Source organism: Thamnophis elegans, chromosome 5, assembly GCF_009769535.1.
Source record: "Thamnophis elegans isolate rThaEle1 chromosome 5, rThaEle1.pri, whole genome shotgun sequence".
Lineage (NCBI taxonomy): Eukaryota > Metazoa > Chordata > Lepidosauria > Squamata > Colubridae > Thamnophis > Thamnophis elegans.
The window spans coordinates 41,349,159-41,376,357 of record NC_045545.1 but is presented as its reverse complement, the minus strand read 5'-3'; the positions used below and the strand labels follow the sequence as shown (position 1 = coordinate 41,376,357).

Below are 27,199 nucleotides of genomic sequence, written 5' to 3'. Positions count from 1 at the left end.
GGACTCACAATGTGTGTCTCCCTTGGTGTAGTCGGGCTGCTGTTACTGCTTCCCGGGGTAAAAGAAGACCCGTGGCGCCTGGAAGCCAAGGAGCAGCCGCCCCACACCCCAACGGGGCAAAGCGGTCCTCACCAAAATATTGCCTTAGCTTCTCTGTCCCATCTGGGGTGCCAGAAAATGTAGTGGAAAGAAGAGACAACGAAGCCAAGCGATGCAATATAGGAAAAGTTTATTGAATGCGCAGGTTCAAACATGCCAAACAAGCATAAAAAGTTTGAACCCCGAAAGGTTCTCAAAGACATACATTTATAGTGCAAATTACGTCAACATTTGTAGAGGCAGTATCTAAGCATATAAGGTAATGAGAGGAACCAAAAATGTCTATGCCAGATGGTCATCAGTTACTATTCCAAGAATATACATGGTCAGCGCCTTATAGATCATGTGTGACATATAGAGAAACAACACAGGACATATTTTTGCAAGATAACAGGAACCTCCCTGTCTGGGTCGGCTTGTTCCCAGATGCATGAAAATACTTATTGCCAATTCAGCAACTGTCAGCAATTGCTTTCTGCCAATGGTGCAAAACTTAACTTTGATCAGAGTATTTAATATTAAACATGAACTATAGAACTGTTAGCCATAATTAGGTCTTTTAGCCCACCTTATGGGGGGTGGGATCCTTGCTGCTTTCTGAGCTGCACTGAGGTGCCACGAAAAGAAAGCATTCACACATACACACCCCACACCCCAAAAAGGATCATCAAGGAGTTGTGGAAATGATGTTGAGTGAACTGCACCTCAGCTGTCAAAATCAAAAATGAACCTGCAGAGTCTTCGAGCAGAGCTTTGTCAAACTTGATCATCGGAAGCCGCAACTAACTAACTACATATTAACAATCCACTTGGAGATCTCAGGAGGAGAAACTCTTTCGGAGCGCCTAGCTTCAGCCAAAAACCCCAGATTGGGAGCAGCAAGAGCTGGGAAGTCACACTTCGCACGGCAATCCCGACAGGTTTCCTGCTGGGCAAAAGGGTGATTTTTTGCCTTCTTGATGCTAACTGGCAAGTCAACCTCTCCTCCCGGATTTCTCTCTCCCGCCCGCTCCTGCTTCGCAGCATCCTCACTTCCCTTGGCCGCCACCATCCTCCCGCAGCACGCCCTTCCTGCCGCCGCCGCCGCCCTTGGACTGAGGCTCAAAAAGCAGCAAAGCCCAGGCGAAGCAATGCTTCGGGCCCGGCCCACACAGCCAAGCAAAGGCGGTGGGATCTTAAGGTTCCCCCCTTTCTCCGGCCAAGGACTTTGGAGAATGGCAGGTCCCCGAACATGTCAAAGACGCCGGCCACACCACGTAAGTTCCCGCCCCCGCCCTCGCCTGTTCTTTTTGGAGGCCTGGCATCTTGGGCAAGTCCGGGGACCTTGCAAAGGCCTTGCGAGGTCCCCAAACATGTCAAAGACGCTGGCCGCACCGCATAAGTTCCCGCCCTCGCACCCGCACCCGTTCTTTTTGGAGGCCTCGCATATACATGTAAAACCATGTGCAATTTAGTAAGGCTTACTCCTTAATATATTAGTTCAGGACTTACAGCTTAATGACGTCGGTTTTTCCATATTGTATCTTTTCAATTTACTTCTGCATAGCGATGTTGTGAGCTATAGTGCAGAATCCCGATGCTATCGCGAGTAGGATAAGTCTTCCCTTGAATATCTAGGCTTTCTGCTTTCCGAAAGCGTCGAACTGAGTGATTAAATATTTGTCTTAACGGATTGGGATGAGTGACATTCTCGTTCCTACAGAGACGGCTATTCTTTAGACAAAGCTACAGCGCTTTTTGTCCTCCTTCGGAAGCCGTCTCTTGTGATGTTTGCGAACCAATCAAGAGTGTGGCTTTGAAAACCTGTGGCATGATCGTGCTGCGCGGGAGCAAGTGTCTCTCCCCAAATATGGATGACGTAGTATCCTAGAAAATCAGTAAGACCCGCTCGCGGCCCGTATCTGCCACGGCCTTGCAGCCTCTTTACATTGGTAAAGATAAAAGATAAAGATAATTTAAAAAAAAAAATCGGGACTTTTTAAGAACATCGTGGGACGTGGGACAAATTGTGCAAAATTGTGACTGTCCCGCCAAAATTGGGACGTCTGGTCACCTGATGTATAATGTAAAAAATGCAATCCATGAACAAATCTCATAAATAAGCAGAAACACTGTATGCATGATTTGTAAAGTATCTTTTAGACTTATATACTGCTTTGTTGTGCTTTACAGCCTTCTCTACATAGTTTATGGAGTTAGCATATTGCCCCCACAATCTGGGTCCTCATTTTACTGACCTCGGAAGGATGGAAGGCTGAGACAACCTTGAGCCAGTGAGGATAAAACCCCTGGCAGTCAGCAGAATTAACCTGCAATACTGCATCCTAACCACTGAACCATCATGCCTCTTATAAATAATAAATATGGGATACAAATAAATAAGTACATGATATGATCATTAAAACTGCTAGGTGGATTTGCACATGTTAAGTCAATAAAGTTTTTTTATTCAGTTGGCTTAGCCGATTGTAGCTCATTTAAAAAGTATGATCAAATTACAACCTAGTGCAGCATGTAAATTCAGCCTTTACCATTGCATCCGACCTATGTAGAGTAATTGGAATATAGTTATATCATGAAAGTAAACAAGATGACAAGCAGCAAGATGGATGGAGTTAGTTATATTGCTGATGGGTACACTATTGAAAGACTGGAATGATCGGTTACATAGATAGATGGACAAAGTCTATCAATGTGTTCACTAAGAGTCAACAATGACTTGTGATGGTACATAATCAAAACCATATCAATTTCCCAATACTAGCTTGAGAGTACTTTCCTAAACGAGTAGATGAAGTATTAGGACATAGATCCATTTTTCACCTCCCCCACCTCCAGAAGATACAGAGAGAGGGAAGGAGGGAGAGAAGGAGGGGAGAAGGGGGGAGACTTGTTGATTGTAAGCTTCTTGGGGCTGAGAAGAATTGCTACAAAACTAGACTCCTAAACAACTGAAAAAATGTTCTAGTAAAAAGAAAAGTCAACCAAAAGAGCAACATGCAAACAAAAGCAAATAGGAGCAAAGCAAAGTTGAATGTGTGCATTGTTTAATGGACTGTTAAATTGGCCACTCCCGCCTAGTCACATGACCTAGCCATGACCACTCAGTCATATGACCACCTAGCCACATCTATCAGCCATGGGCTTGACCCAAGTAATCCGGGGCCCAACTCACTCGGCGGGCCACATGCTCGACCTCGTATTTCTCTCGGAGCAGTGGTGTTGTGACCTTGGTCTGAGGGGTAGTGAGATCTTACCCCTGTCATGGTCGGACCACTACCTACTGAGGCTTGACTTTCGGAGACCAAACCCCCACTGTAGGGAGGAGGAACCGATCAGGTGGTTCCACCCCAGGCGACTTATGGACCCGTCGGGCTTTCAGACGGAGCTTGGGGTTATTCCTGATACTCTCACCCGCAGTCCGGCGGAGACTCTGGTTGCTGCCTGGAATTCAGCAGCGACCGAGGCTCTTAACTGGATTGCGCCTTTACGGCCGATCCGAGGCAGTGGATCCAGGAGGGCCCCTTGGTTTACTGAGGAACTCCAGGAGATGAAGCGCCGAAAGAGACGCCTAGAGCATCGATGGAGATCCAGTAAGTCCGAGTCAGACCGAGCACTTTTAACATCCAACATCAGAGTTTACATCCGGGCAATTAGGACGACAAAAAGAACATACATTGCCTCTCTGATTGCTTCCGCTGAGTCGCGCCCAGCCGCCTTGTTCAGGATAACCCTTCCCTCCTAAATAGGAGGGATACAAGCGATCCTTTGCAAGGCAAAGCTGAGGACTACATCCAATTCCTCGCGGATAAAGTTGCTCGGCTTCGGGCGGACCTGGACTCCAATTCTGCAGAACCAGCTGAGGCATCAAGGGATAATCTGGTAGGACATCACTGGATTGATTTTCAGGCTGTTACCCCTGAGGACGTGGACAAGGCCATGAGAGCTGTAAGTGCCTCCACATGTGTACTGGACCCGTGCCCCTCCTGGCTGGTTGTTAACAGCAGGGAGGTGACACGGGGCTGGATCCAAGCGGTTGTTGCCGCCTCCCTTTGGGAGGGGGTCTTTCCCCCCGCATTAAAGGCGGCAGTGGTGAGACCCCTCCTGAAGAAGCCATCTTTGGATCCAGCCGTCCTAAACAACTATCGTCCAGTCTCCAACCTCCCCTTTGTGGGGAAGGTTGTTGAGAAGGTGGTGGCCTTTCAGCTCCAGCGGTCCTTGGAGGAAACCAATTATCTAGATCCCTTCCAGTCGGGTTTCAGGCCTGGCTACAGCACGGAAACCGCTTTGGTCTCATTGATCGATGATCTCTGGAGAGCCAGGGATGGAGGTCATGCCTCCATCCTGGTACTCCTTGACCTCTCTGCAGCTTTCGATACCATCAACCATGGTATCCTTCTGCGACGACTGCGGGAGGTGGGGGTGGGAGGCACTGTCTTACGGTGGTTCTCCTCTTACCTCTCGGACAGGTCGCAGCCGGTGTTGGTCGGAGGACAGAGATCGACCCCTAGGCCCCTAACGTATGGGGTGCCGCAGGGTTCGGTCCTGTCCCCCCTCCTCTTTAATATCTACATGAAACCGCTGGGTGAGATCATTTGACGGCACGGGATAAAATACCACCAGTATGCGGATGATACACAGCTGTATCTGTCCGCCCCGTGCCAACTCAATGAAGCGATTGACGTGATGTGCCAGGGCCTCAAGGCTGTTAGGGACTGGATGGGGGTTAACAAGCTTGTACTCAATCCAGATAAGACCGAGTGGCTGCTGTGCTTCCCTCCTACTAATTGGCCAAGTGTTCCACCTCTCAGGCTGGGGGGGGTCAAACAGTACGCCCCTCAGACAGGGTCCGCAACTTGGGAGTCCTCCTGGACCCACAGCTGACTTTTGAACACCATTTGTCAGCTGTGACCAGGGGGGCATTTGCCCAGGTTCGCCTGGTGCACCAGTTGCGTCCCTACCTGAACCGGGAGGCTCTCACAACAGTCACTCGTGCCCTTGTGACCTCCAGACTGGATTACTGCAACGTGCTCTACATGGGGCAGCCCTTGAAGAGTATTCGGCGACTTCAGCTTGTCCAGAATGCAGCCGCGCGAGCGATCGTAGGTGCGCCTCGGTTCACCCACGTAACACCTATCCTCCGCGAGCTGCACTGGCTGCCTGTTGATCTCCGGGTACGCTTCAAGGTGCTAGTCATCACCTACAAAGCCCTTCATGGTATTGGACCTGGCTACTTGAGAGATCAAGTAGCCCCTCCCGAATGATGAATGCATGTTGCCTATTGTTTTTATTACATGTGTCTATGTTATTGTTTGCATTTCCCCCTCCCTGATTTTATGTGAGCCGCCCTGAGTCCCCTCAGGGAAAAGGGCGGCCTACAAATGTCAATAAAATCAACAAAATCAACAAATCAACCTACTGCCAATTACCTCCACTAGACCAATTAGATCCCACAGACTAGGCCTCCTCTGAATTCCATCAGACGGCCAGTGTCGACTGGCGACTACCCGGAGGAGAGCCTTCTCTGTGGCTGCTCCGACCCTCTGGAACGAACTCCCCGTGGAGATTCGTACCCTCACCACCCTCCAGGCCTTCCGCATAGCCCTTAAAACCTGGCTGTTCCGACAGGCCTGGGGCTAAAGACTCGCTGCCCCACTTCGAATGGTATGATTGTTGTGCTTTTAACTATGTATGGTTTTTTATGTTTTTGTTACTCTGTTTGTATTTCCCCTCCCTCTTGAGTTGTGAGCTGCCCTGAGTCCCTCCAGGGAAAAGGGCGGCATACAAATAAATTAAACCTAAACCTAAACCTATCCAGCCGATCCAGCCCCCCAACAGTCTGAGGAACTGTGAATTGGCCCTATTTAAAAAGTTTGAGGACCTCTGTATTAGGAATTCACACATGGTTACTTCTACATTTCAGGTTGCTATTAGCTAAAATTGTCATCTTGGTTTGGTTTGGTTTAGGTTTATTAGATTTATATGCCGCCCTTCTCCCAAGGACTCAGGGCAGAGTACAACACTAAAAGAAACACATAATACAAAAGTTTTTAAAAAATTAAATAAAATATCCCAAACAAACCCAATTAGAATTAACAATAACATTAAAAAAAAATTGAATTAAAATTAACAATGATCAATAATTTATTTTGTTTTGTTCAGGCCAGGCTGGCTTGCTGGAAAAGCCAACTTTTTAGGGCGCGTCGGAAGGACCGGAGGTCGGGGATTATACGAAGCTCCGTGGGCAGCTCATTCCAGAGGGAAGGCGCTCCCACAGAGAAGGCTCTCCCCCTGGGGGGCGCTAGTCGACACTGTCTGGCCGACAGCACCCTGAAGAGGCCCACTCTGTGGGATCACACTGGATGGTGGAAGGCTACCGGTGGCAGTGGTGGTCTCACAGGTATCCTGGGCCTAAGCCATGGAGTGCTTTAAAGGTCATAATTAGTACCTTGAATCGCACCCGGAAGAAAAACGGCAACCAGTGCAGGCTGCCTAAAAGGGGTGTAACATGTGAAGCATGATAACCCACGCAGCTGTATTCTGGACCAGTTGAAGCTTCCGGCTGCTCTTCAAGGGCAGCCCCATGTAGAGAGCGTTACAGTAGTCCAGGCGAGAAAGAACGAGGGCATGGAGTGACTGTGCACAGAGCATCCCGATCCAGGAAGGGACGCAACTGATGTACCAGGCGAACCTGGTAAAAGGCCCCCCTGGTCACGGCCGTCAGATGTTCTTCTAAACTAAGCCGCGTATCCAGGAGGGCACCCAGATTGCAGGCCTCTCTGAGGGGGCTAGAATTTCTCCTCCTATCATCAAAGATGGAACAAGATGCACAAATCGGGATGACGGAAACCACAGCCACTCCGTCTTGGAGGGATTGAGCTTGAGCCTGTTTCTCCCCATCCAGATCCGCACAGCCTCCAGGCATTGGGACATCACGTCGAGGGCATCGTTAAAAGTCCTCTTATAATCTCTGTACAGTATTACAGTAAGATTTAGTTGATGTAGAAAGATCGTAATAACTAAAGTGTTCAGTCTGGTATGCAACCTTTCATAAAGGCATTACATTGAAAAATATAACTTCAGAACTGTTTTTTTTTTTATATTGGCATGAGACATTTAAGAAAAAAATTGAACAGAATTCTATGCATCTGTACAAAAACATTGATCAAGTTCTTATTAATGGCTAGATTGGCTAATGGATCAATCTAGCCAATCATATTTTAGCATATGGTGTTAACCTGGCCACTACACTTAGTCAGTATCAAATATAGAACATTTGGTCAAGATAGACCATGATTCTATTAACTATGGTTAAACCTATTTTGCAAGAAACTCCATGTATGCATTAATGAGACAGCACTTTGGTTAATAGAACCATACTTTATATATAGAAAAGAACATCCCACATCTATAGTACTACACTGCTTTTAAAATCCTTGGATAGCCGCCTATATGCCTATCAAATCTTAAAATGTATCTATGACATAACCTAATTACAAGATTGTTTATAGTGAAAATGTAAACAGCCTGGAGCTTTATACTAGAAATTTTCTTTTTTTTCCCTTTTTTTTTGCTACAACAGTGGGGGGAATGTTATTACCAAACCCTGAAGCAGATTAAAGCACAAGCTCTAGCTCTAATTTTTGTATTCCTAAATTCTAATTACCGGAATATAACCTTTCACAGTGATACTTTGCAAGGATAAAAGCTACAGAACAAAAATGTTTTTTTAAAAACACCCTGAAATGTCAACTTACTTGCTTGATAGTATTGTTTTGGGAAAGTGATAATCTGTTATTGTTTCAAGTTTGGATATAAAACAGACTACTTTGATGAGTGATCTGCACTAGGAATTCTACTTTTCATAGAATCTTTGGTAACAAATGTCATTGGTCATGACAGGGACCAGGCTTAAAGGCATTATTTTAGAGTTATTTCAATGTTCCCTGAGAGATTGCACCAGAAGATAGTGATAGAGGAATTACTATTCTATATCTTGACTATTAAATTACTGTTCTATGCTGCATCCTATGTTGTTCCCTATGAAGTTAAATCTCAAATCTATATAGAATCACAATGAGATACTGTCAATGTGCTGACAACACTTAACTCTATAGTTCCCCTCCCAGAAAGCCATTAGTATTCTTGAACATCACCTAAATTCTATAATGGATGGGAGCTGGGAAGCAAGTTAACATTCAATTCAAAGGAGGCAGGGTCATTCTGGGCAGCCTGTTTTACTTTACTTATTGATTTTTATCCCATCTTTATTACAAGGAACTCAAGTGATGAACATACATAATACTCCTTTTCCTCTTATTTTCCTACAACAATAATCCTGTGAAGTGGTTTGGCTGAGAGAAAGTGACTGGCTCAAAGTTACCCAGCTAACTTTCATGCCTGAGGTAGGACTAAAACGTATAGTCTTCTGGTTTTTAGGCCAACACCTTAATCATTACACCAAACTTTTAGATGGGATTTCACTTCTTGTGAAAGAGTAGGTCTTAAGCCACTTTTTTGAATTTCAGTTATCATAAATTCCAGGGTGACAGGTGTGGTAAAGTACAAAAATAATTCAAATAGTAGAATGCATCCAGGATTAGAACTTTACTGTTATTTCACTTTTCAGTGTTCTGTGACATGTTCACCATGGCAGCTACTTTGTGACATGTAAAATCAAACATGCCCACATATCCAGAGAGTTATAGATCTCTAGTTTGGAAGATGATCCTATTATGCGATAGAAGTAATTTAGCTAAATATAAACTGAGGTGACAAATTATTTTAATTCAGCGCTAGAGGTAGCAGCAATGTCATGCATCCTGTACTCTTCTGGTCTGTGCTACCAAACGCATATTGGGATAAAGTCAGGAAACCTGTGATCACAATCTTTATATACCGTATTTTTGGCGTATAAGACGCATCTTTTTCCCTCAAAAAAGCTGAAAATCTGGGTGCGTCTTATACACTGAATACAGCATTTTTTGCCTCCCGAAATCTCGTCCCTGTCACCAAAATGGCCATGCATAGCTTTTAAAAGGCTTATAGTGTGCTCCTGGGGGCTGAGGAGAGTAGAAATGAGTGAAAAATTGCCTGTTTTTTGCTCAATTTTGTCTCCCCGGCCCCAGCCCCGAAGAGCACTCTATAAGCCTCCCAAAGGCTATTCATGCCCTTTTTTGTAAAAAAACAAAACAAAAACCTGGGCCCGTTTTTTTGAGAGGTCTGCAGAGTGCAAAATCTTTTTTTGTTTAATTTGCCTCTTCAAAATCTTGGTGTGTCTTATACTCCAGTGCGTCTTATACTCCAGTGCGTCTTATACTCCGAAAATACGGTAACTATTAGAAATTATGGCAGGAGATCCAAAATTTAAATTTAGGTATGTGTGAAGCATATACTTCTTGCATTTATTACTCTTTGCACCCTATTAGATTTCAAGAAGTATTTTGGTCCAGGAGTTTTAAAAAAGACATAGAAACATGTTAATTAAGATCTTATAAAAAATTCAGGTTGTACAATTTATATTGTTAAACAGTTATTTATCTAAAACCATTGTTAAATCTTCAGAATTGAATGCAATCCCACAGATATAAAACTTTATTTAGGTGTTTTTTTTAAAAAAAATCTAGTAATTGATGACAGCAGCAATCCTGAATGGAAATACATTTTTTATCTTGGTAGCTTTATGAATTAATATGGTTCATTGAAGGGATATAGGGGGTGTCCAGCATCCCTTGCTATCATTTTGTCCCCCACCTGCAAAAAAAAAAAAGAAAACTTTTAATTAAAAGGAAGCACGATTGTTTCTCTTATTTCAAAGTGAATATAGCACTGTCTGAAATTTGATTTTATTTAATAACAAAATCATTTTTACTTCTCTGACAAAATTGATACTTTAAATATTTACATTTGCTGTATCAGATTTATCAATGGATAGTTTTGAAAAGAACACTTTAAAAGAAATGTGTTTGAAAATATCTACCCCAATGGTAACTCTTAAGAAATGGGAAGGAGACATTGCACTTTTGCAGATGACCTTAACTAACATTTAAGATTTTGAATAGTCTTTTAGCCAAATGGACACCACGGTGATCCTTTGCCATAACCAAACAACCATGCAAATTTGATCTCCATGGGAGATTTTCTGTACATCAATTTGCCTTTCATAACTCTCAGAATCTGAATATTGGCAAGATAGAGAAGGATGATGTGTCCTGGTGCAAGATTCTTCTCATGAGAGATCGACCGTTGTCTTACCTGAACGGTCCTTCTATGTGTGCTGCGAGGGGAATCCAAGCATGGGTTAACTTTGTCTATTAGCCTAGAGACTGAGTTATGCAAATTTGTGACCACGCCTCCTCTGACTGGTTGGGTCAGTTTTGTACGAAGTCAGCCGTTTAATGATGTATAACAATAACAATGAGGGCCGTAGCCCAACAAGTATACAAACATGTCAGAACACAAGTCACAAACTAGTCAAAACAGTTATAGTCAAGTCATAGATTAGTAAAAGTCAGTCAAGTCAAAAGTCACGACAGCCCTGGCCAGCCGAAACTGCGAGCGGGTTTGGATTCCCCTCGCAGCACACATAGAAGGACCGTTCAGGTAAGACCACGGTCGTTCTCCTGTGTGCTGCTTGGGGAATCCAAGCATGGGACATGCCAAAGCAATTAAGATCCAGGGCGGGAGCTAGGCTGGCCAGGGTCCCCCGCAGGGGAAAGCACCTGTTGCAGCACACGCCGCCCAAAGGAGGCCTCACGTCAACTTTGTAATGTCTGATGAACAGCGAAGGCGTAGACCAGGTAGCCGCTCTACATATTTCTTCCACTGAAGCTTGCGTGGCCCAGGCCACGGTGGTAGCCGCACTCCTGGTAGAATGAGGAGTGATGCGCCTGGGAACCTGCCGAGATTGACTGTCATAAGCAAGAGCCATGCACGCCTTCAACCAGCGACCTATCGTATGGGAAGAAACTTTCTGCCCCATGGATGATGGCTGAAAGGACACAAAAAGCGCTTCCGATCGCCTGAAGGACGCCATGCGTTTCATGTAGCGACGAAGAACTCTGCGCACATCCAGGTGATGCCATTGGTGCTCCTGCGGATGAGAAGGGTTGGGGCAAAAGTCTGGGAGGACGAGCTCCTGAGCCCTGTGAAATAACGTGTTGATTTTCGGTAGAAAGGCTGGGTCCAAGCAGAGAACGACTCTGTTGGGGTAGAAGATACAGAGGTCCGCCCGAACTGACAGCGCCGCCAATTCGGAAACCCACATGGCTGATGTAATAGCCACCAAGAACACTGTCTTAAGAGTCAATAGACGAAGACTGATGGAAGTAATAGGTTCGAATGGAGAGTCCATAAGTGCCCTGAGCACTAAAGTCAAATCCCATGTAGGGTAGCGGTGTACGGTCGGAGGCCTGATGTTGGCCGCCCCCTTCAGGAAAGCCTTGACTTGCGAATGCTGAGACAAGGAACCTCCCTGACCGCCCCCAATCACCGTGGCAAGGGCCGTGACCTGCCTGCGAAGCGTATTGGGCGCCAAACCCTTGTTAAGTCCAGATTGCATAAAGTCCAAAACTCGGGGCACCGAATCCTGAAGGGGATCTGCCCCAGTCCGGCGGCACCATCTGCAGAAAGCCTGCCAGGTAGCCTCGTAAATCCGAGTGGTGGAGGGGCGACGGGCCGCTTGAATCGTGGCAATGACCTCGTTGGAATAATGAAGCTCGGTCAGAAGAGCCCGCTCATGTGCCACACGGCTAACTGCAACACCTGGGGGTTCGGATGTATGAGAGCCCCCTGGTTGAGCTGGATCTGCTCGTCCGGGATTCTCCACGGGCGGGAAATCGACAGGTGCACCAGGTCGGCATACCAGGGACGTCGGGACCACATCGGAGCCACTAAGAGAACTTCCGCCTGCTCCGTCAATATCTTCTGGATGACTGCCGGTATCACTGGCAGCGGCGGGAAGGCCGGCCGGCCACGGGCTGCACAGGGCATCCACCCTCTCCGCCCCGGGGGTCACATATCTGGAGTAAAAGCGAGGCAGTTGTGCGTTGTGAGGTTGTGCGAACAAGTCCACCACTGGATTGCCGAACCAGCGAGAGAGCTCATAGAAGAGGTCGGGGTGGAGTTGCCACTCCGCATGATCCACTGTGGCCCTGCTCAACCAATCTGCCTGGACGTTGGAGTCGCCAGAAATATGTTCCGCCCGGATCGACAACAGTCTGGACTCCGCCCAATGATGCAACTTCTCCGCCTCCAACATTAGGGCCCTGGAATGCGTGCCCCCTTGGCGGTTGACATGCGCTTTGGAGGCCACATTGTCCGTTAGAATCAGCACGTGATTGTGACTCACAATGTCCTGGAACTCCTGCAGGGACAGATGGATGGCTCTAGCCAATTGATGCTGTTGTTCAGCTCCCAACTCGACCAACGGCCCTGTGCCACCCGGTTCAAGGCATGGCCGCCCCATCCGAAAAGACTGGCATCTGTCGTAACTTGGATACGATCCGGCTCCTTGAATGGGCACCCCTTGAGAAGCTTGGATGATGCCCACCAATGAAGGGATCTGAGAGGTTTGGATGGCAGTCGAACTTTGAGTTGTGAATGACTGGTGTGAGACCTCTGATATGGGAGCAGGAACCATTGCAGTGGCCGTGCGTGAAATCTGGCCCAGGGAACGATGTCGATGCAGGAAATCATCTTCCCTAACAGCTGGGAGAGCAGGGCCAGGGGCACAAGCCGCTGAGCTGACACCTGGGTCGCTAGTCGTTGAATGCTCTGACGTCTTTCCAGGGATAGGAAGACTTCGCACGTGGCAGAGTTGATTACGGTCCCTAAGTGAAGCAGTGATGTAGTTGGCTGCAGGTGACTTTGGGGAAGGTTGAGGATGAAACCATGCCTCCGCAGGGTGTCTATTGTCACTTGAAGATCCCAGAGGGCCTGTTCCCGAGACGGCGACAGGACCAAGATGTCGTCTAAGTAACAATTCACTCTCACTGGAACCGAGTGAAGCGAAGCCGCCACCACCGCTAGGAGCTTGGTAAAGGTTCGCGGGGCCGAGGAGAGACCGAAGGGTAAAGCCCTGTACTGGAAATGCCGGTCTGCGAACTGAAAACGCAGAAATCTGCGATGTGCCGGGTGTATGGGCACATGGAGGTACGCTTCCTTGATGTCGACTGTTGTCATCAAGTCGCCCTGGCGGATGGATGCCAAGATGCTCTTTAAGGACTGCATTTTGAACCTTTGGTACTTGATGTACCAATTGAGTCTTTTCAGATCTAGAATGGCCCGCCATCCCCCTGAGTTCTTGGGTACCAGAAACAATATTGAGTAAAACCCCAGGCCTTCCTGCCCTTTGGGAACCTGTTCTATGGCGTTGATGGATATGAGATGATGTATTTCGGCCTCCATGAGACGCCGCTTCACGGAGCATCTGGGAACTGGACACCTGATGAACCGCCTCGGGGGGATGGAGAGAAATTCCAGGGTGAGACCCAGCCTCACCACCTGAAGGGCCCAGGCGTCGGACGTGGTCTCCGCCCACTGATGAGCGAAGGCCAGTAGACGGCTGCCCACTGGTACCTCCCCTTGGGAGTCATTGGTACCTCTGAAAGGACCGGTTACCAGACCCACGAAAGGACCCCCTATTGTGGGATTGCGTCTGATGCTGTTGACGTCCCCTATCCCTGGCCCCCGCACGGTCCTGGCCATGATCCTGTGGCTGGTGAAATGGCCTGTTGTAGTGGGGAACAAAGGGAGCCGCTGAATATCCTGAGTAACCACCTCAAAAGGACTGGCGTCTGTTATATGGCTGCTGTCTCCTGTTATTGCGACCCCAGTGGAAGGGAGCACCTTGCATTTGTCCCTGGTCTCTATGAGTATGGGATCAAGCACGGAACCAAACAATGCCCCACCCTTGAAGGGCGTGGATGCCAGGCGCCATTTGGACTTAACATCTGCCTGCCAATGGCGAAGCCACAATAGGTGCCTCGACGCCACATTGAAGACTACAGCTCGGGAAGCGAACTTGGCTGCATTAAGAGTGGCATCCGCCGAGAATTCCAGGGCAGCCATAACCTTAGTGACATCTTGGTGAAGACGCACTTCATCAGGGGCTAGCCTCTCCTGCAATTGTTTGAGCCAAAGGACAGAGGTTCTATTAAAGAACGACGCTGCAGTCGCAGCGCGCAAGGCCCAGGCCGCAGCCTGGTGAGTCTTACGAATGACAGTCTCGTCCTTGCGATCCTCTGCCTTCAGACCTTCAGATATTTCAGAGGGGATGAGAGCCGGGGAGGCCAGGGCCGCTACTGGTGGATCCACAGTCGGAAATTGCAAAATACCTTCCAAATCAGGAGTGGAAGTGTATAGTTTCCTGTCCCCATTGCTAGGTAACCGCAGTCGGTTGGTCCCATTGTTTTTGAATAAGATCCATAAAAAGTTTTGGGGAAGGAATAACCTCCTGCAGTGAGACCGGCTCAGCGAAAAGGCGCTCAGTGGTATCCAGGCCTACTGCAGAACTATCCTTAGAAGCCACCTCTCCCATGTGGGTAGTGGCCTTAGCTTTATATAATAAGGACTTGAATAACGTGGGCCTAAACAAGCTAGAGGAATTAGGCTGATCAAAAATCAAGCCCTCATCATCAGAAAAATCTCTATTGATCAACTCCCCTTCCTCCACTAATGCTGAATCCTCGCTGTAAGTAGAAGGAAGAAGCGAAGAAGGCCCAGCTGGAAGATCGGGGAGATCTACCTGAGGAGCTTGGAGACTAGGCCCACTAGGGGCACTGGCAACCACAGGGACCTGGGTTCTACGGATCAATTCAGCATCCACCCCCCCGGGAAATAGCTGCAGAAATCATCTGGTAAAGATCTGGAGAAAGGCCTTGATCATAGCCTTCCATAGGCCTTAGGCCTGCAGCAGTAGGGGTAAATGTGGCAGAAGGCCAGCATGTGGCAGCAAGTAGGCCGAGGCAGCCTGGGCCTCAGCAACAACGGGAGGGAGTTGGATCCCCAACCCCCCACCCCAGCTTCCGAAATAACAGGCAAGGGGTGATCCGGAGACCAGGCCTGATGACCTGCTGACTGTGGCATAGGGGCTGGCAAAATCCGCTGAGGCACTAGCGTGGGAGAAGAGACTCTACCCTCCCCAGAAGCCTTAGATGCGTTCTTTGATTTATCCTTTTTCTTATGACCCTTATCCGGGGGCCCTGAGGTCTCCCTGGGCCTCTGACTAGTTGCTCTAGATGTGGCCCTGCCAGGCCTTGAGCTAACCCCCGTTTGAGCAGAATGCTGGGCATCAGTAGAAGGCTCTACAATACCTCCTGAGGTGGATTGATCGGCCATTGTAACTTAGAAGTGAAAAGACTCGATTAGAACCAAAAGGCACCTTTTACTATGCAAGAACTGCAGGCCTCGTGGTCAACAAAGGAAGCAGCAGCGCGATCCTCTCACCACGGCGAACAGGCTCGAAGTGAGGGAAATGGGAGGGGCGATGACTCAGCAGCCTTCCCGGTGCGAAGGAGTATACAGCCCCAATCTCAATTGCCTAGGGCGCATGCGACAGAAACGGCCCCAAAATGGCGACCGCAATTCGAGCGCCAAATTCAAACTTGCCCTGTAAATTACAAACCGCTCTGAAACTCAGCAGCGTGGAAAATGCTAGCGGTGCGGCGAAACGCTCCCGACGCACTCAGCCATCAAGAAGCCAGATAGGCCGCGCCGCGAATGGCGGGCGAACCGACCTGATCCCGGATGAACCGCGCCGCGAACGGCGGGGATCTCAGGCAGCCGATGCAGCTGAAGGACTCCAGGTGCGGCTACAGCAACATCGGCGAAAGCCTCGTTGCGAGCCCCTTTCGGTAAGCCCAAAGGGCAATTACGGGCGTGAAAAACCTGGCGCCAAGCCCCAATCTGAATGCCTCCAAACGGCAGCTCCCAAGCCCCAAGGCAGCGGCTGCAAGATCAGTAAATACCTGCCACACAGGAAAAGGGGTGGAAGGACTGGGCGGACAGTGAACTGTCGCCTCTCCTTCACTATGCCATTCTCCCAAACATCCACTCGAAGAATCCAAGTAACAGCAAAATTTGTCTCAGAAGTCTGGAGAAAATTGGTATATGTCTCGTCTGGCTGGACTGAGTTAAAAAACTGACCCAACCAGTCACAGGAGGCATGGTCACCAATTTGCATAACTCAGTCTCTAGGCTAATGGACAAAGTTAACCCATGCTTGGATTCCCCAAGCAGCACACAGGAGAAGGAAGGCAGGCTGATCTCATTCTACCTCAGTAAGCCTCTGTTGCAAATATCTCACCAGTACTCACATTCATAAGTGTTCTATACAGATGAGTGAATGCAGGTAGTTCTCGACTTACCACAGTTCATTTAGTGATCGTTCAAAGTTACAACAGCACTGAAAATAAGTGACTTATGACCATTTTTCACATGTGTGACCTTTGCAGCATCTCCATGGTTACATGGTTTATATTCAGATGCTTGACAACTGACTCACATTTATGACGGTTGCAGTGTTGTGGCATGATGGGATTGATCACCTTTTGCAACTTTCTGATGAGTAAAGTCAATGGGGAAACCAGATTCACTTAACAACCATGTTACTAATTTAACAACAGTGATTCAGTGAACAAATGTGGCAAGAAAAGTCGTAAAATGGGAGGAAACTCACAACAAATTTCTTGGTTAGCAACATAAATTTTGAGCTCAATTGTGGTCGTAGGTTGAGGGCTACCTATGTATGCATTGGCCTTATTCATTATCCAAATTAGGCAAAGGCAAGTGCCTTAGAGTTTCCTAAATAAAAATGATAAATAATATAAATAAATATGACTAAAATGATTCCTAAGCACGCAATCAGAAGTGAAATTGCTTAGTGTTTTAGGTTGGTGATGGTCTTAGATGAAGTATTCTGTCAGTGCTTCAGAGATTTAATGGTCAAGATTCCATGTTTTTATATCAGGTCCTTAATCCACATGCTTACAGGGATAAGAACAAGAGCCGTCTTCCTTTTTTCTAGAGGGTAGAAAGGCATGGGTAACTAGTGCACTTTTCATGGACTGATTCAAAATATGTTTCTTCCATGAAATAAACATTATTTGAAAAATAAAAATGCAGCTTTTGAACTATGGGTGATTCTTAATAATGCTCATTATCCTAAGGATAAATTCTCATTACTTTTTAAAATATTGATACATATTGCTCTCTTAGGCCATTTATAAGAATCCATGAACTGATTAACATCACCAAGAATTTCCAAGAACAGATTGCTTCATCAAGTAACTTATAAAGAAAACCAGGAGGAAGATTTAAATAAACTATTGCAGTATGCAACTGAGATGACAGATGAGGTGATGAACATCATTTTGTGTAATGCAGCTGAAAGTTACTGAATGGCAAAGTAATACTATATAACAGTGTTTTTCAACCACTGTGCCGCGGCACACTAGTGTGCCGTGACATAGTGTAAGGTGTGCCGTGGGAAAAACACCCGGTTGTGGCGCCCGGCAGAAGCCTCGCTCTCCTGCGGCCGGCGGCCGTTTCAGTCGCTTCCCTTGTCCGTCTCGATTGCTGGAAGCAGTAACAAACGGCGCGTCCGCTCCGCAGCGCCCTGACAGCCACCCCAGCCGGCGGCTACCGGGCCTCACTGGAGTCAATTGCAAAACCGCGTTCAGCGCGTTGAGGACCTGAGGCATCTTGGGAAATGCAGTTCCCTATCGGAAAGAATGGAGTAGCTGCGAATTTGTAACAACATAATATAACTTGGTGCTTCGCAGGTTACAAAAATCTCGTTTGATTTGCACAGTTTTTAAAAAGTTAGATAAAGAAATTATGCTGTGAAAGCGACTGGAAAGCCCCCCCCTTCCTGTGTGCGAGAAAGGGAAGAAAGGAGGGAGGGGGGGAGGAAAAGAAGAAGGGAGGGGAGAAGAAGATGGAAGGAGAAAAGATGGATGGAAGGAGAAAGAATGGAAGGAGAAGGAGGAAGATGGAAGAAGAAAGGAAGAAAAAGAAGAAGGGAGGGAGAAAAGAGGGAAGGAGGTAGGAAGAAAAGGGGAAGAGAGGGAAAGAGCAGAAAGACAAAGAGGATGAAGTTGATAGGCAAGAGGAAGGGGGAAGGAAGGAAAAAAGAAAAAGAGGGAGAGAGGAAAGAAGAAAAGATGGAACTAGAAAGGAAAGAAGGGAGGGAGGGAGGAAAGGGGAAGACAGAGAAAGAGCAGAAAGACAGAGAAGGTGAAGGTAGATAGGCAGAAGGAAGGAAGAAGGAAGAAATAGGAAAGGAGGGAAGGAGGAAGGAACAGAAGCGAAGAGGAAGAGAGAAATGGAAAGAGCAGAAAGACAGAGAAGGTAGATAGGCAAAAGAAATGAAGATGAAAGAATGGAAGGAGGAAGGAAGAGAAAAAAGGAGGAAGGGAGTGAGTGAGGAAAGAAGAGATGATGGAAGGAGAAAGGAAGGAAGAGAGGGAAAGAGCAGAAGACGGATAAGGTGAAGGTAGATAAGCAAGAGGAATGAAGGAAGAAGTGAGGAGTCTCGAGGAGGGGGAAAACATTTAGCGACCAAAGTTACAATGGCATTGAAAAAAGTGACTGATGACCATTTTTCACACTTAGCGACCGTTGCTACCATTTTTCACACTTAGCGACCGTTGCAGCACCCAAGGTGTTCCCCGTTCTGGCAAACAAAGCTATTTTGACATTGCTCCCATTTTCCACTACATATTTATTTGATTCCTATTCAAGAGAATTACTTTATATATAGTCAATATAGGCACAGAGTTAAATTTTTTTAACATTTTCTAATGGTGGTGTGCCTCGTGATTTTTTTCATGAAAAAAGTGTGCCTTTGCACAAAAAAGGTTGAAAAACACTGCTATATAACAATACAAGAAAAAAATTAAGACATAAGCACATTCAGCCATTTACATGTTTTTTTTTAAATCAACAAGCCTAGCAGCCATGCTTGATCTTCAACCATTTGCTGGTAGAGTGTGTCTCAACCTTAGCAACTTTAAGATATGTGGACTTGAATTCCTAGAATTCCCCACTCAGCATTGGAGACTAGCATTTGTACAGCCTGCAGCCATCAAGGTGTCTGGGGAATTCTGGGAATTGAAGTCAGTCCACATATGTGAAAATTGTCAAGGTTCGGAAACACTGTGTCAGGCCTGGAAACCATATTTTCTACTGTGGGAAAATTGGAGGGGGGTTATATGGAATTTGGGAGACATATATAGTCTAAATAACATTCCTTTCTCAGAGAGTCAAGAACATTTTGCCCTGCACCTTGAGTGGAGTGACTTGGAGGGATCTCCAGTTGGGATGGTGCCTGATTAGACCATGTGATGGACATGTGGGTGCTGGGCAGGGACTTGAACTTTCACTTGGGTGGGGAAAACCTGGAAACTTTCAGATTCGGGTTTTCCCAGATGATGACCTCTCTAATAAAATGGAACTTTGAGGAAACTCTAGCCTTGGAGTCTTCTTTCCTTAGGGGTTCTACTTGAAATCCTGACACACTGTAGATGTGAACAGTCATCATAATCATCATCATCTATATTACCATTATCATTTTATCTACAGAATATTACATATCTATATCATTATCTATATTATTTACAGTATATTAATATAACCAGAGCAACAAAGGTAAGGGTTATATCTAAATGGATACTACTCTCAAATATATATTCTGAAGTTTTCTTAATATTGTTTGATAGTTTTATTTTAAAACTTGGTTTCATTCCTTTAATCCTACTTCTATCATATGGTCTTAGGTTTATCAAATTGTGAGGGTTTTCAAAAGGAACCTTGTAACTGGCAACAGGTGATTGTATAATTTTGTTCTATACCTCACAAGCCGCTAGAGGGCACACAGATTTTTACTTTGGAGAATTAAACGTGGAAACATTGTTACTGCATGTTATGGAGTTATTTGTACTTTAATCCATTTCTTAACTGCAACTTTTAATTTAAATTTAAACATGTATTTGTTGACAGAAAAGGATAGAGAAGTTGTTGAGGGGATAAATACACTCAGTGGGTGTTTTACAAATTTCAGTTTCATTTTATTTAATTATATATTTATTTATTTTGTATGAACAGAAACAACATTTACCGTGAGCATTGGTACAATATATCGCCAGTTTTTATTCAGGCTCTCAATAGAGTTCATCTCTTCAATGGTCAGGCTGAAGTCAAATACCTAAAACATATAAATACATTTACTGTTAATTCAGGCTATGATTTTCACTGTTGCTATTTTGTGAGTGGTCTTAATTGCTTAAAAAATCTGCTTGTAGAACACATGTAAATGCAAACAGGTGCAGAACATATCTAAATAATGAGAGCTATCTACTAAGAGATGTGCAATGCTTCAGTGCCAAAGCAAAAAGATGCTTTGAAGTGGGAATGGGTGTGCACACTGCACCTCCTTAAAGATGTAGCTTCTTTAAGGTGATGCAGATAGGTGTGGTATGAATGCACCCACCCACTCTGAAGCAAATTTTTGGCTGCACATCTAAAGCATTGCACATCCTAACCACCTAAAGAAAACATAGTTTTTTGTCAGCAAGCATGCCTGGCATACAGAAATAATCTTTTTCAGTGTTTCTTACACTTCGTAAAAGATCTAAGTGTGAAAAAGAAATCCTCATCTGTAAAGTTTCATTATTTTTAAATACCTTTATGATGACTTCTATTGTATAAGAAAAACTGCTTATAGAACTGTAGAGAAATAAGACATACACTTCAGAAACTTGGCAAAACTATTAATACAGGACATCTTGCAAGGAAACTGAACTGGAGACAACCTTAAAAAACTCACACTAAAAATTTCTACTAGGTGGTGCTATATACTGTACATTTGGAGTGTAGTTTACGGACAAGTTACAATTTTATCCTCAATGAGATATACAGCGGAAAACAAGTGTCAAAAAAGCAGCAATCTCTGAACTCAGAGAAGCAAATTCCTCAGTAGGTGTTCATATTAATAAAGTTTGTTTATTCCTTGCAAAACGTTCGTCACAAAAAGCAACGTCAGAACATTATATAATTTGGTGAAAACTGGTGATAGTGGACATAGATAGTAACTATTGTAATGAGCTGAGAAATTTGTGACCTTTCAAATATTGCTGTATTATAATCTCAACATCTCACACTATCGTCTATAGTGGCTGAATTCAGTGGAAATTGGAGCTCACTAACATCAGATTCATGATTCATACTATAGGAGCTTTAATTATTACAATATTTATTAATATAGCAACAAGGCTGAAGAGTTGCACGGAAGGTATTCTGTTGTATGCTTATAGCTGAATGAGTCACAATATATTCAGGCATACTGCTATAGAAGCTTTTGTAAAGATCCAAGTAAATACCATGGAGTCTGAAATTTTCTCAACATGCCTAATATGCCATAATTGTTCTGGCAAACTGGGTCACAACACAACAATGAAAGGATATAATTCATGACCGTAGAAGTTTGACTTCCACTTGGGATTTCATCATCATGAATTTTTGCAAAATCAAAGTAGCAGGTGAGCCATGTTCTACAGAATGGGCTTTCTGAGTTAGGCTACTGTTGCCCAACTTACAGCTACGTTCCTTGGTTGACAAAATGCCAAAGTGATTATTACTGATTTATTTCCCTGGATTAATGGTTCAGCTCATTTTTCCCATAACCTATAAAATTTAACTGACTAGAAAACCAGGGCCTTGAAGCTCTTAGGGACTGGATGAGGGCTAACAAGCTTGTGCTCAACCCAGATAAGACCGAGTGGCTGTTGTGTTTCCCTCCCACTAATTCGGCAAGTATTCCACCCCTCAGGCTGGGGGGTCAAATATTACGCCCCTCAGACAGGGTCCGCAACTTGGGAGTCCTCCTGGACCCACAGCTGACTTTTGAACACCATCTGTCAGCTGTGACCAGGGGGGCATTTGCCCAGGTTCGCCTGGTGCACCAGTTGCGCCCCTACCTAAACCGGGAGGCTCTCACAACAGTCACTCGTGCCCTTGTGACCTCTAGGCTGGAGTACTGCAATGTGCTCTACATGGGGCTGCCCTTGAAGAGTATTCGGCGACTTCAGCTAGTCCAGAATGCGGCCGCACGAGCGATTGTGGGTGCACCTCGCTTCACCCACATAACACCTATCCTCCGCGAGCTGCACTGGCTACCGGTCGATCTCCGGGTACGCTTCAAGGTGCTACTTGTCACCTACAAAGCCCTTCATGGTAGTGGATCTGGGTACTTGAGAGACCGCCTACTGCCAATTACCTCCACCCGACCAATTAGATCCCATAGATTAGGCCTCCTCCGAGTCCCATCTGCCGGTCAATGTCGACTGGCAACTACGCGGAGGAGAGCCTTCTCGGTGGCAGCTCCGACCCTATGGAACGATCTCCCCGTGGAGATTCGTACCCTCACCACCCTCCAGACCTTCCGCACAGCCCTTAAAATCTGGCTATCCCATCAGGCCTGGGATTAAAGACTGTAACCCACCCGAATGGTATGAATGTTGTGGTTTTAATGATGTACTGTCTTATGTGTTAATTGTTTGTTTCCCTCCCTTTTCGAGTTGTAAGCCGCCCTGAGTCCCCCCAGGGAAAAGGGCGGCATAAAAATAAATTACTCAATTACTCAAAAAAATGCAGGAGCAATTTTCTTTGGTGGGTTAAAAAAAGGACGTTTTATAGAAAAAAAAGGAAACAAACTCAGCAATAATTCTTTGGGAAGAAAAGCATTGGTGTTAATTCTGCTTCCCATCATTGTAAAAAGAGTAACTTTTCAATCATCTACACATGTAATACCGCTTCAAGTAATATGTAGAAATAACATAAAAGGATAAACAAACAAAAAATTTCAAATTAGGGTATTCAAAATTAATCTCTCTGAGCACTTCAAGAGTATGCAAATAAGATAGCATTATTTTTAACACTTTCTGGATAGCCATACATCTGTTATTTAATGATTTCTAAATAAGAGGGCTGATAGAGAAGGGATTTATGTTTATCTGAATTTTTTCTAAAGCTTTTGAAAAATATCAAACAACTTCAAAAGGAAATTGCATAACATTTGAAGTGCAGTTTATAATATGATACTACAGAGAAATGCTGGATTCTACTGGACCTATCAAGATCAAAAGGGAAAAGGTTTTCTTTAAAGTGTGGGAGACAGAAGCTTGCAAGTGAACATCAGTTAAATATATTGAATGCACAAACTAGAAACACCAGATACAGTATATTAAACCACGATAGTGTAGCAGGTAAAAAATATAATCTCATAAACAAGCTGTCAGGCCTGCAGTCATATTCCTTGGCCTGCCACACACTCTATTATTTTACTATGCTGTTTCATTAATGGGGTAATTGGGAGGGGGAATAGTAGGAGTAGAATTGTAGAATGTGTTGTTGTCAAAATAAAACATTCCTTTCTAGAAGCCTAAGGTCATTCTTTGTCTTCGCACCTCTGCACCTGACCAGAACTAGATGGGTGGAAATGCCAGCGTGGCAGTGGAAGATTGGACCATGTGAACGACTTGTGGGTGTGGGGGCAATCGTGAACTTTCACTAGGTGGAAACTCAGGAAGCTTTCAGATTCGGGTTTTCCACAGATGCACCAACATGTCTCGCTTAATAAATTGGAACTTTGAGGAAAGATCTGCCTTGAACTCTGATTTAATTTTGGATGATATTTGGAACGTTGACACAAGCCTAGAATCTGTGGTAGTAAAATTCAATAGTAAATTAGTTGATCAGCTGGAGCTTCAAACAAATCAGAATGTGCATGTCTGCCTTCATTGACACTAGTAAAATGATACCAGGACACATCAGTTGAGAATTATATTCTTCTTATAGAGGTAGTCCTCAGTTACTTACTGCATTGGGACCAGCAACTCTATCACTAAGTGACACAGTAACAAAATAAAACATCAGTGACACCTACAATATCAATTCTGGCTGCAGTTCATTATGCAAATCACTTATTAAACATAAGGTATGGGACTAAGACTTGAGAGTTCCTACTGGCTTTTCCAATGACTTTGCTTATAGGAAGCCCAGCCGGAAAGTTGCCAAATAGAGATCACATAACCATGGGATGCTGTGACTGTCATACGTGTGCACCAGTTGCCAAGCACTTAAACCATGATTATGTAATTGTAGGGACATTGAAATGGCTAATGCGAGGACCAGCTGTAAATCTTTATTTTCAGTGCCATTGTAACCTCACTTGGCTGCTGAATAAGCAATCAGTAAGCAAGGACTGCCTGTACAATGTATTTCCAAGGAAAAAAACACAGCTAAAGCTTCAGTACTGCTGACCAAAGCTGCCTACAGTAATGGCTTCGCCTGGCAAGTCAGTCAGAAGTCCCACTTACCTGAAGATTTTGGAGTATGCGTGCAGGGGTAACACTCTTGGGAATAACAACTACTTTCCGCTGAACTTGCCATCTGTCACAGAATTAAACAAGCTGTGATTTTCTCATTTAGGATAAACAAAATCCAAAGTATCTATTATGACAGGAAAATAATATTTTCTCTACAAGGCTACAAAACTTTGGACTCAAAGTTAAAAGTAAAGCCATTGTAACATAGAATATAGAATACTAATCAGGATTCTTTGAATGGAACTTCAAAGTGTGTTCCTAGAATCCAAAGTTCTTTTTAAAAAACTAAGCTGCTACCTTGCTTTTGATAATTTGATTAAAATGTTTGTAAAGCACCTTCTATTGCAATCTCCATTTTAAATTACAATGTTGTTTCAATGGAAGAATAAAAACATTAATACTGCATAATAAAAATAATACTGCATATTACAAAATATAATAATATTTAGTAACATGGCAAAAATTAGCATTATTTTTCCTCTTTCTTATTTATTTATATCCCTCCTTTATTATTTTTATAAATAACTTCAGGATGGCAAACACGTCTAACGCTGCTTCCTCCTATTTTTCCCACAACAACAACAATCCTGGGAGGATTGTCTTAACTCTGTTTCGGAGGCCCGAGATTTCTATTGTAGGACTTTGAAGGCGGGACTTCCTGACTCACTTGGAAAAGAGGAGAGACAAGCGGAAGGAGAAGGCAAGCGGCAGGCCGCGTGGCTGCAAGATGGAGGGGGTAGCCTTTCCTCCCTCGGAGAAGCAGAAAAGCGGAGAGCGAGGATTTAGACATTTTAAAATATTTGCCAAAGTTGTGGACCGAATGGGGGTTTGCGACCTCTCTCCGGTAGAAAAAGCGGATTAATTCTTATTAGAAGGGAAAGTTGGGTGAAATTACTTTGAGCTAGATCTTAAACTAATGTCTGCATAAATTTGATAGTGGTAAATATCAGACAAGCAAGGGATGAGGGTAAAATATATGCGGAATGATTTACGTTGTTTAAATCCTATTAGAAGAGAAAGCCGGTTGGGATTATCTTAAGATAGATGTAAAATGAATGCGGAATGAATTATGTTGTTTAAATTTTGTTAGAAGGGACTACCTTAAAACAGAAGGTTAACTGACTTTTGTTGAAAGTATTATTTGAATATGTGGAATGATCCATGCTATTTAATTCTTATTAGAAGGGAAAGTTGGGTGAAATTACTTTGAGCTAGATCTTAAACTAATGTCTGCATAAATCTGATAGTGGTAAATATCAGACAAGCAAGGGATGAGGGTAAAATGCATGTGGAATGATTTACGTTGTTTAAATCCTATTAGAAGAGAAAGTCGGTTGGGATTATCTTAAGATAGAATGTAAACTGATTTTTGTGTAAAGTAATACTTGATCCACGCTGCTTAAACTTTACTAAGAAGGGAAAGCTTGGTTAGATTATTTTGAATTATTGTTTGAAAATGAGGTTAAGAAAGATTATTTACGCTGTTTAAATTTTATTAGAAGGGAAAGTTTGATTATTCTTCTGTAAAGTAATATTTGAATATGTGGCATGAACCACGTTGCTTAAATTTTATCGGAAGGGATTATTTTTGGTTAGATTGTATATTGATGCCTACACAAATCTGTATAAATGTTTATCTGAATATAAGGTTTAGGAAGAGGAACGGGAGAGTCTACAGAAGGTTGGGGTAAATAACAAAGAAGTAAGAGACGAGAATAAAATATAGATAGAATGACTTATACTATTTAAGCATAGATAAAGATGGGGGGCTGAGCTCAACACAAAGAGTGGTTTCTTTTTTTTCTTTTCTCTTTTCTTTTCTTTCTTTTTTCTTGTTTTTCTTTCCTTTAATATATTATTTTTATTTTTAATCCATACGTACACAAGATACTTTAGACAGAAGGTAGTGCCAGGTGTGGGCCCTGGGAAGTCGGGAGGATTAGGGATGGGGATTTGTGGGGGGTGGGTGGGTGGGTGTTAATATAGTCTCAATAAGAACAAGAATGTACTTATATACGGTTGTTTTTTTGTTGTTGTTGTTGTTGTTGTTTTCTTTTTTTCTTTTCTCTCTCTTTTCTTTCTTTATATTTTTTTTTTCTTTCTCCTTGGTTTATTTTACTTTTTATCAGATTAAACAACACTCGAATAAAGGCATACACCAAGGAGGGAGGTAGAGGGAAAGAAGAGGGAGGAGTAAGGAAGGAGTAAGGGGAATGCAAGGAGGGCGTGTGGGGAGTAAGGGGAGAAGGAAGGTTTGAGGGGAAAGGGAAGTAGGAGGGGAGTGTTAGAGGGAGAAAGGAAAGTTGGAGGGGGTAGATGGGGTGTATGGAGGATGGAAGTGTTAGGTGGGGTTGTGAATGATGAGTAGTGTTTTCTTTTTATTTTGTTTTATTTCATTTTTTTTCTTTTCTTATAGCAAATACCCTGTATATAAGTGATTGCAAAATGGATGTGAAAATGAATAAAATATATTTAAAAAAAAAAAAACAATCCTGGGAGGTGAGTTGGATTTAGAGTGTGTGTGTGGTGTCCAAGGTCATCTACCTGGCTTTTCATGTCTAAGGTGAGATTAGAATTCACAGTCTCCTGGTTTCTAGGCTACCTTTAAGCTTAACCTTTAAACCAACTTCATTTCTCACTTAGGGAAGTTTTGATTCTAAAAAACTTTGCATTATAAAGGTCTCAGGTTCAATCCCTGACATCTCTTTATTTGT

The 27,199-nt window shown here is 44.3% G+C and overlaps 1 protein-coding gene across 1 annotated transcript in view; it reads right to left on the bottom strand.

Annotated features, from left to right (window-relative positions):
- Positions 1-9,670: 9,670 nt before the first annotated feature.
- The window catches only part of AKR1A1 (aldo-keto reductase family 1 member A1), a 33,649-nt gene continuing 16,120 nt past the window's right edge, over positions 9,671-27,199 (bottom strand). The window contains exons 7-9 of the mRNA XM_032218094.1: positions 24,477-24,549; positions 20,219-20,305; positions 9,671-9,852 (exon numbers count right to left, since the gene is read on the bottom strand). Coding sequence (XP_032073985.1) covers positions 9,787-9,852; positions 20,219-20,305; positions 24,477-24,549 — 226 coding nt within the window. The 3' untranslated portion in view covers positions 9,671-9,786. The remainder of the gene's footprint in view (positions 9,853-20,218; positions 20,306-24,476; positions 24,550-27,199) is intronic.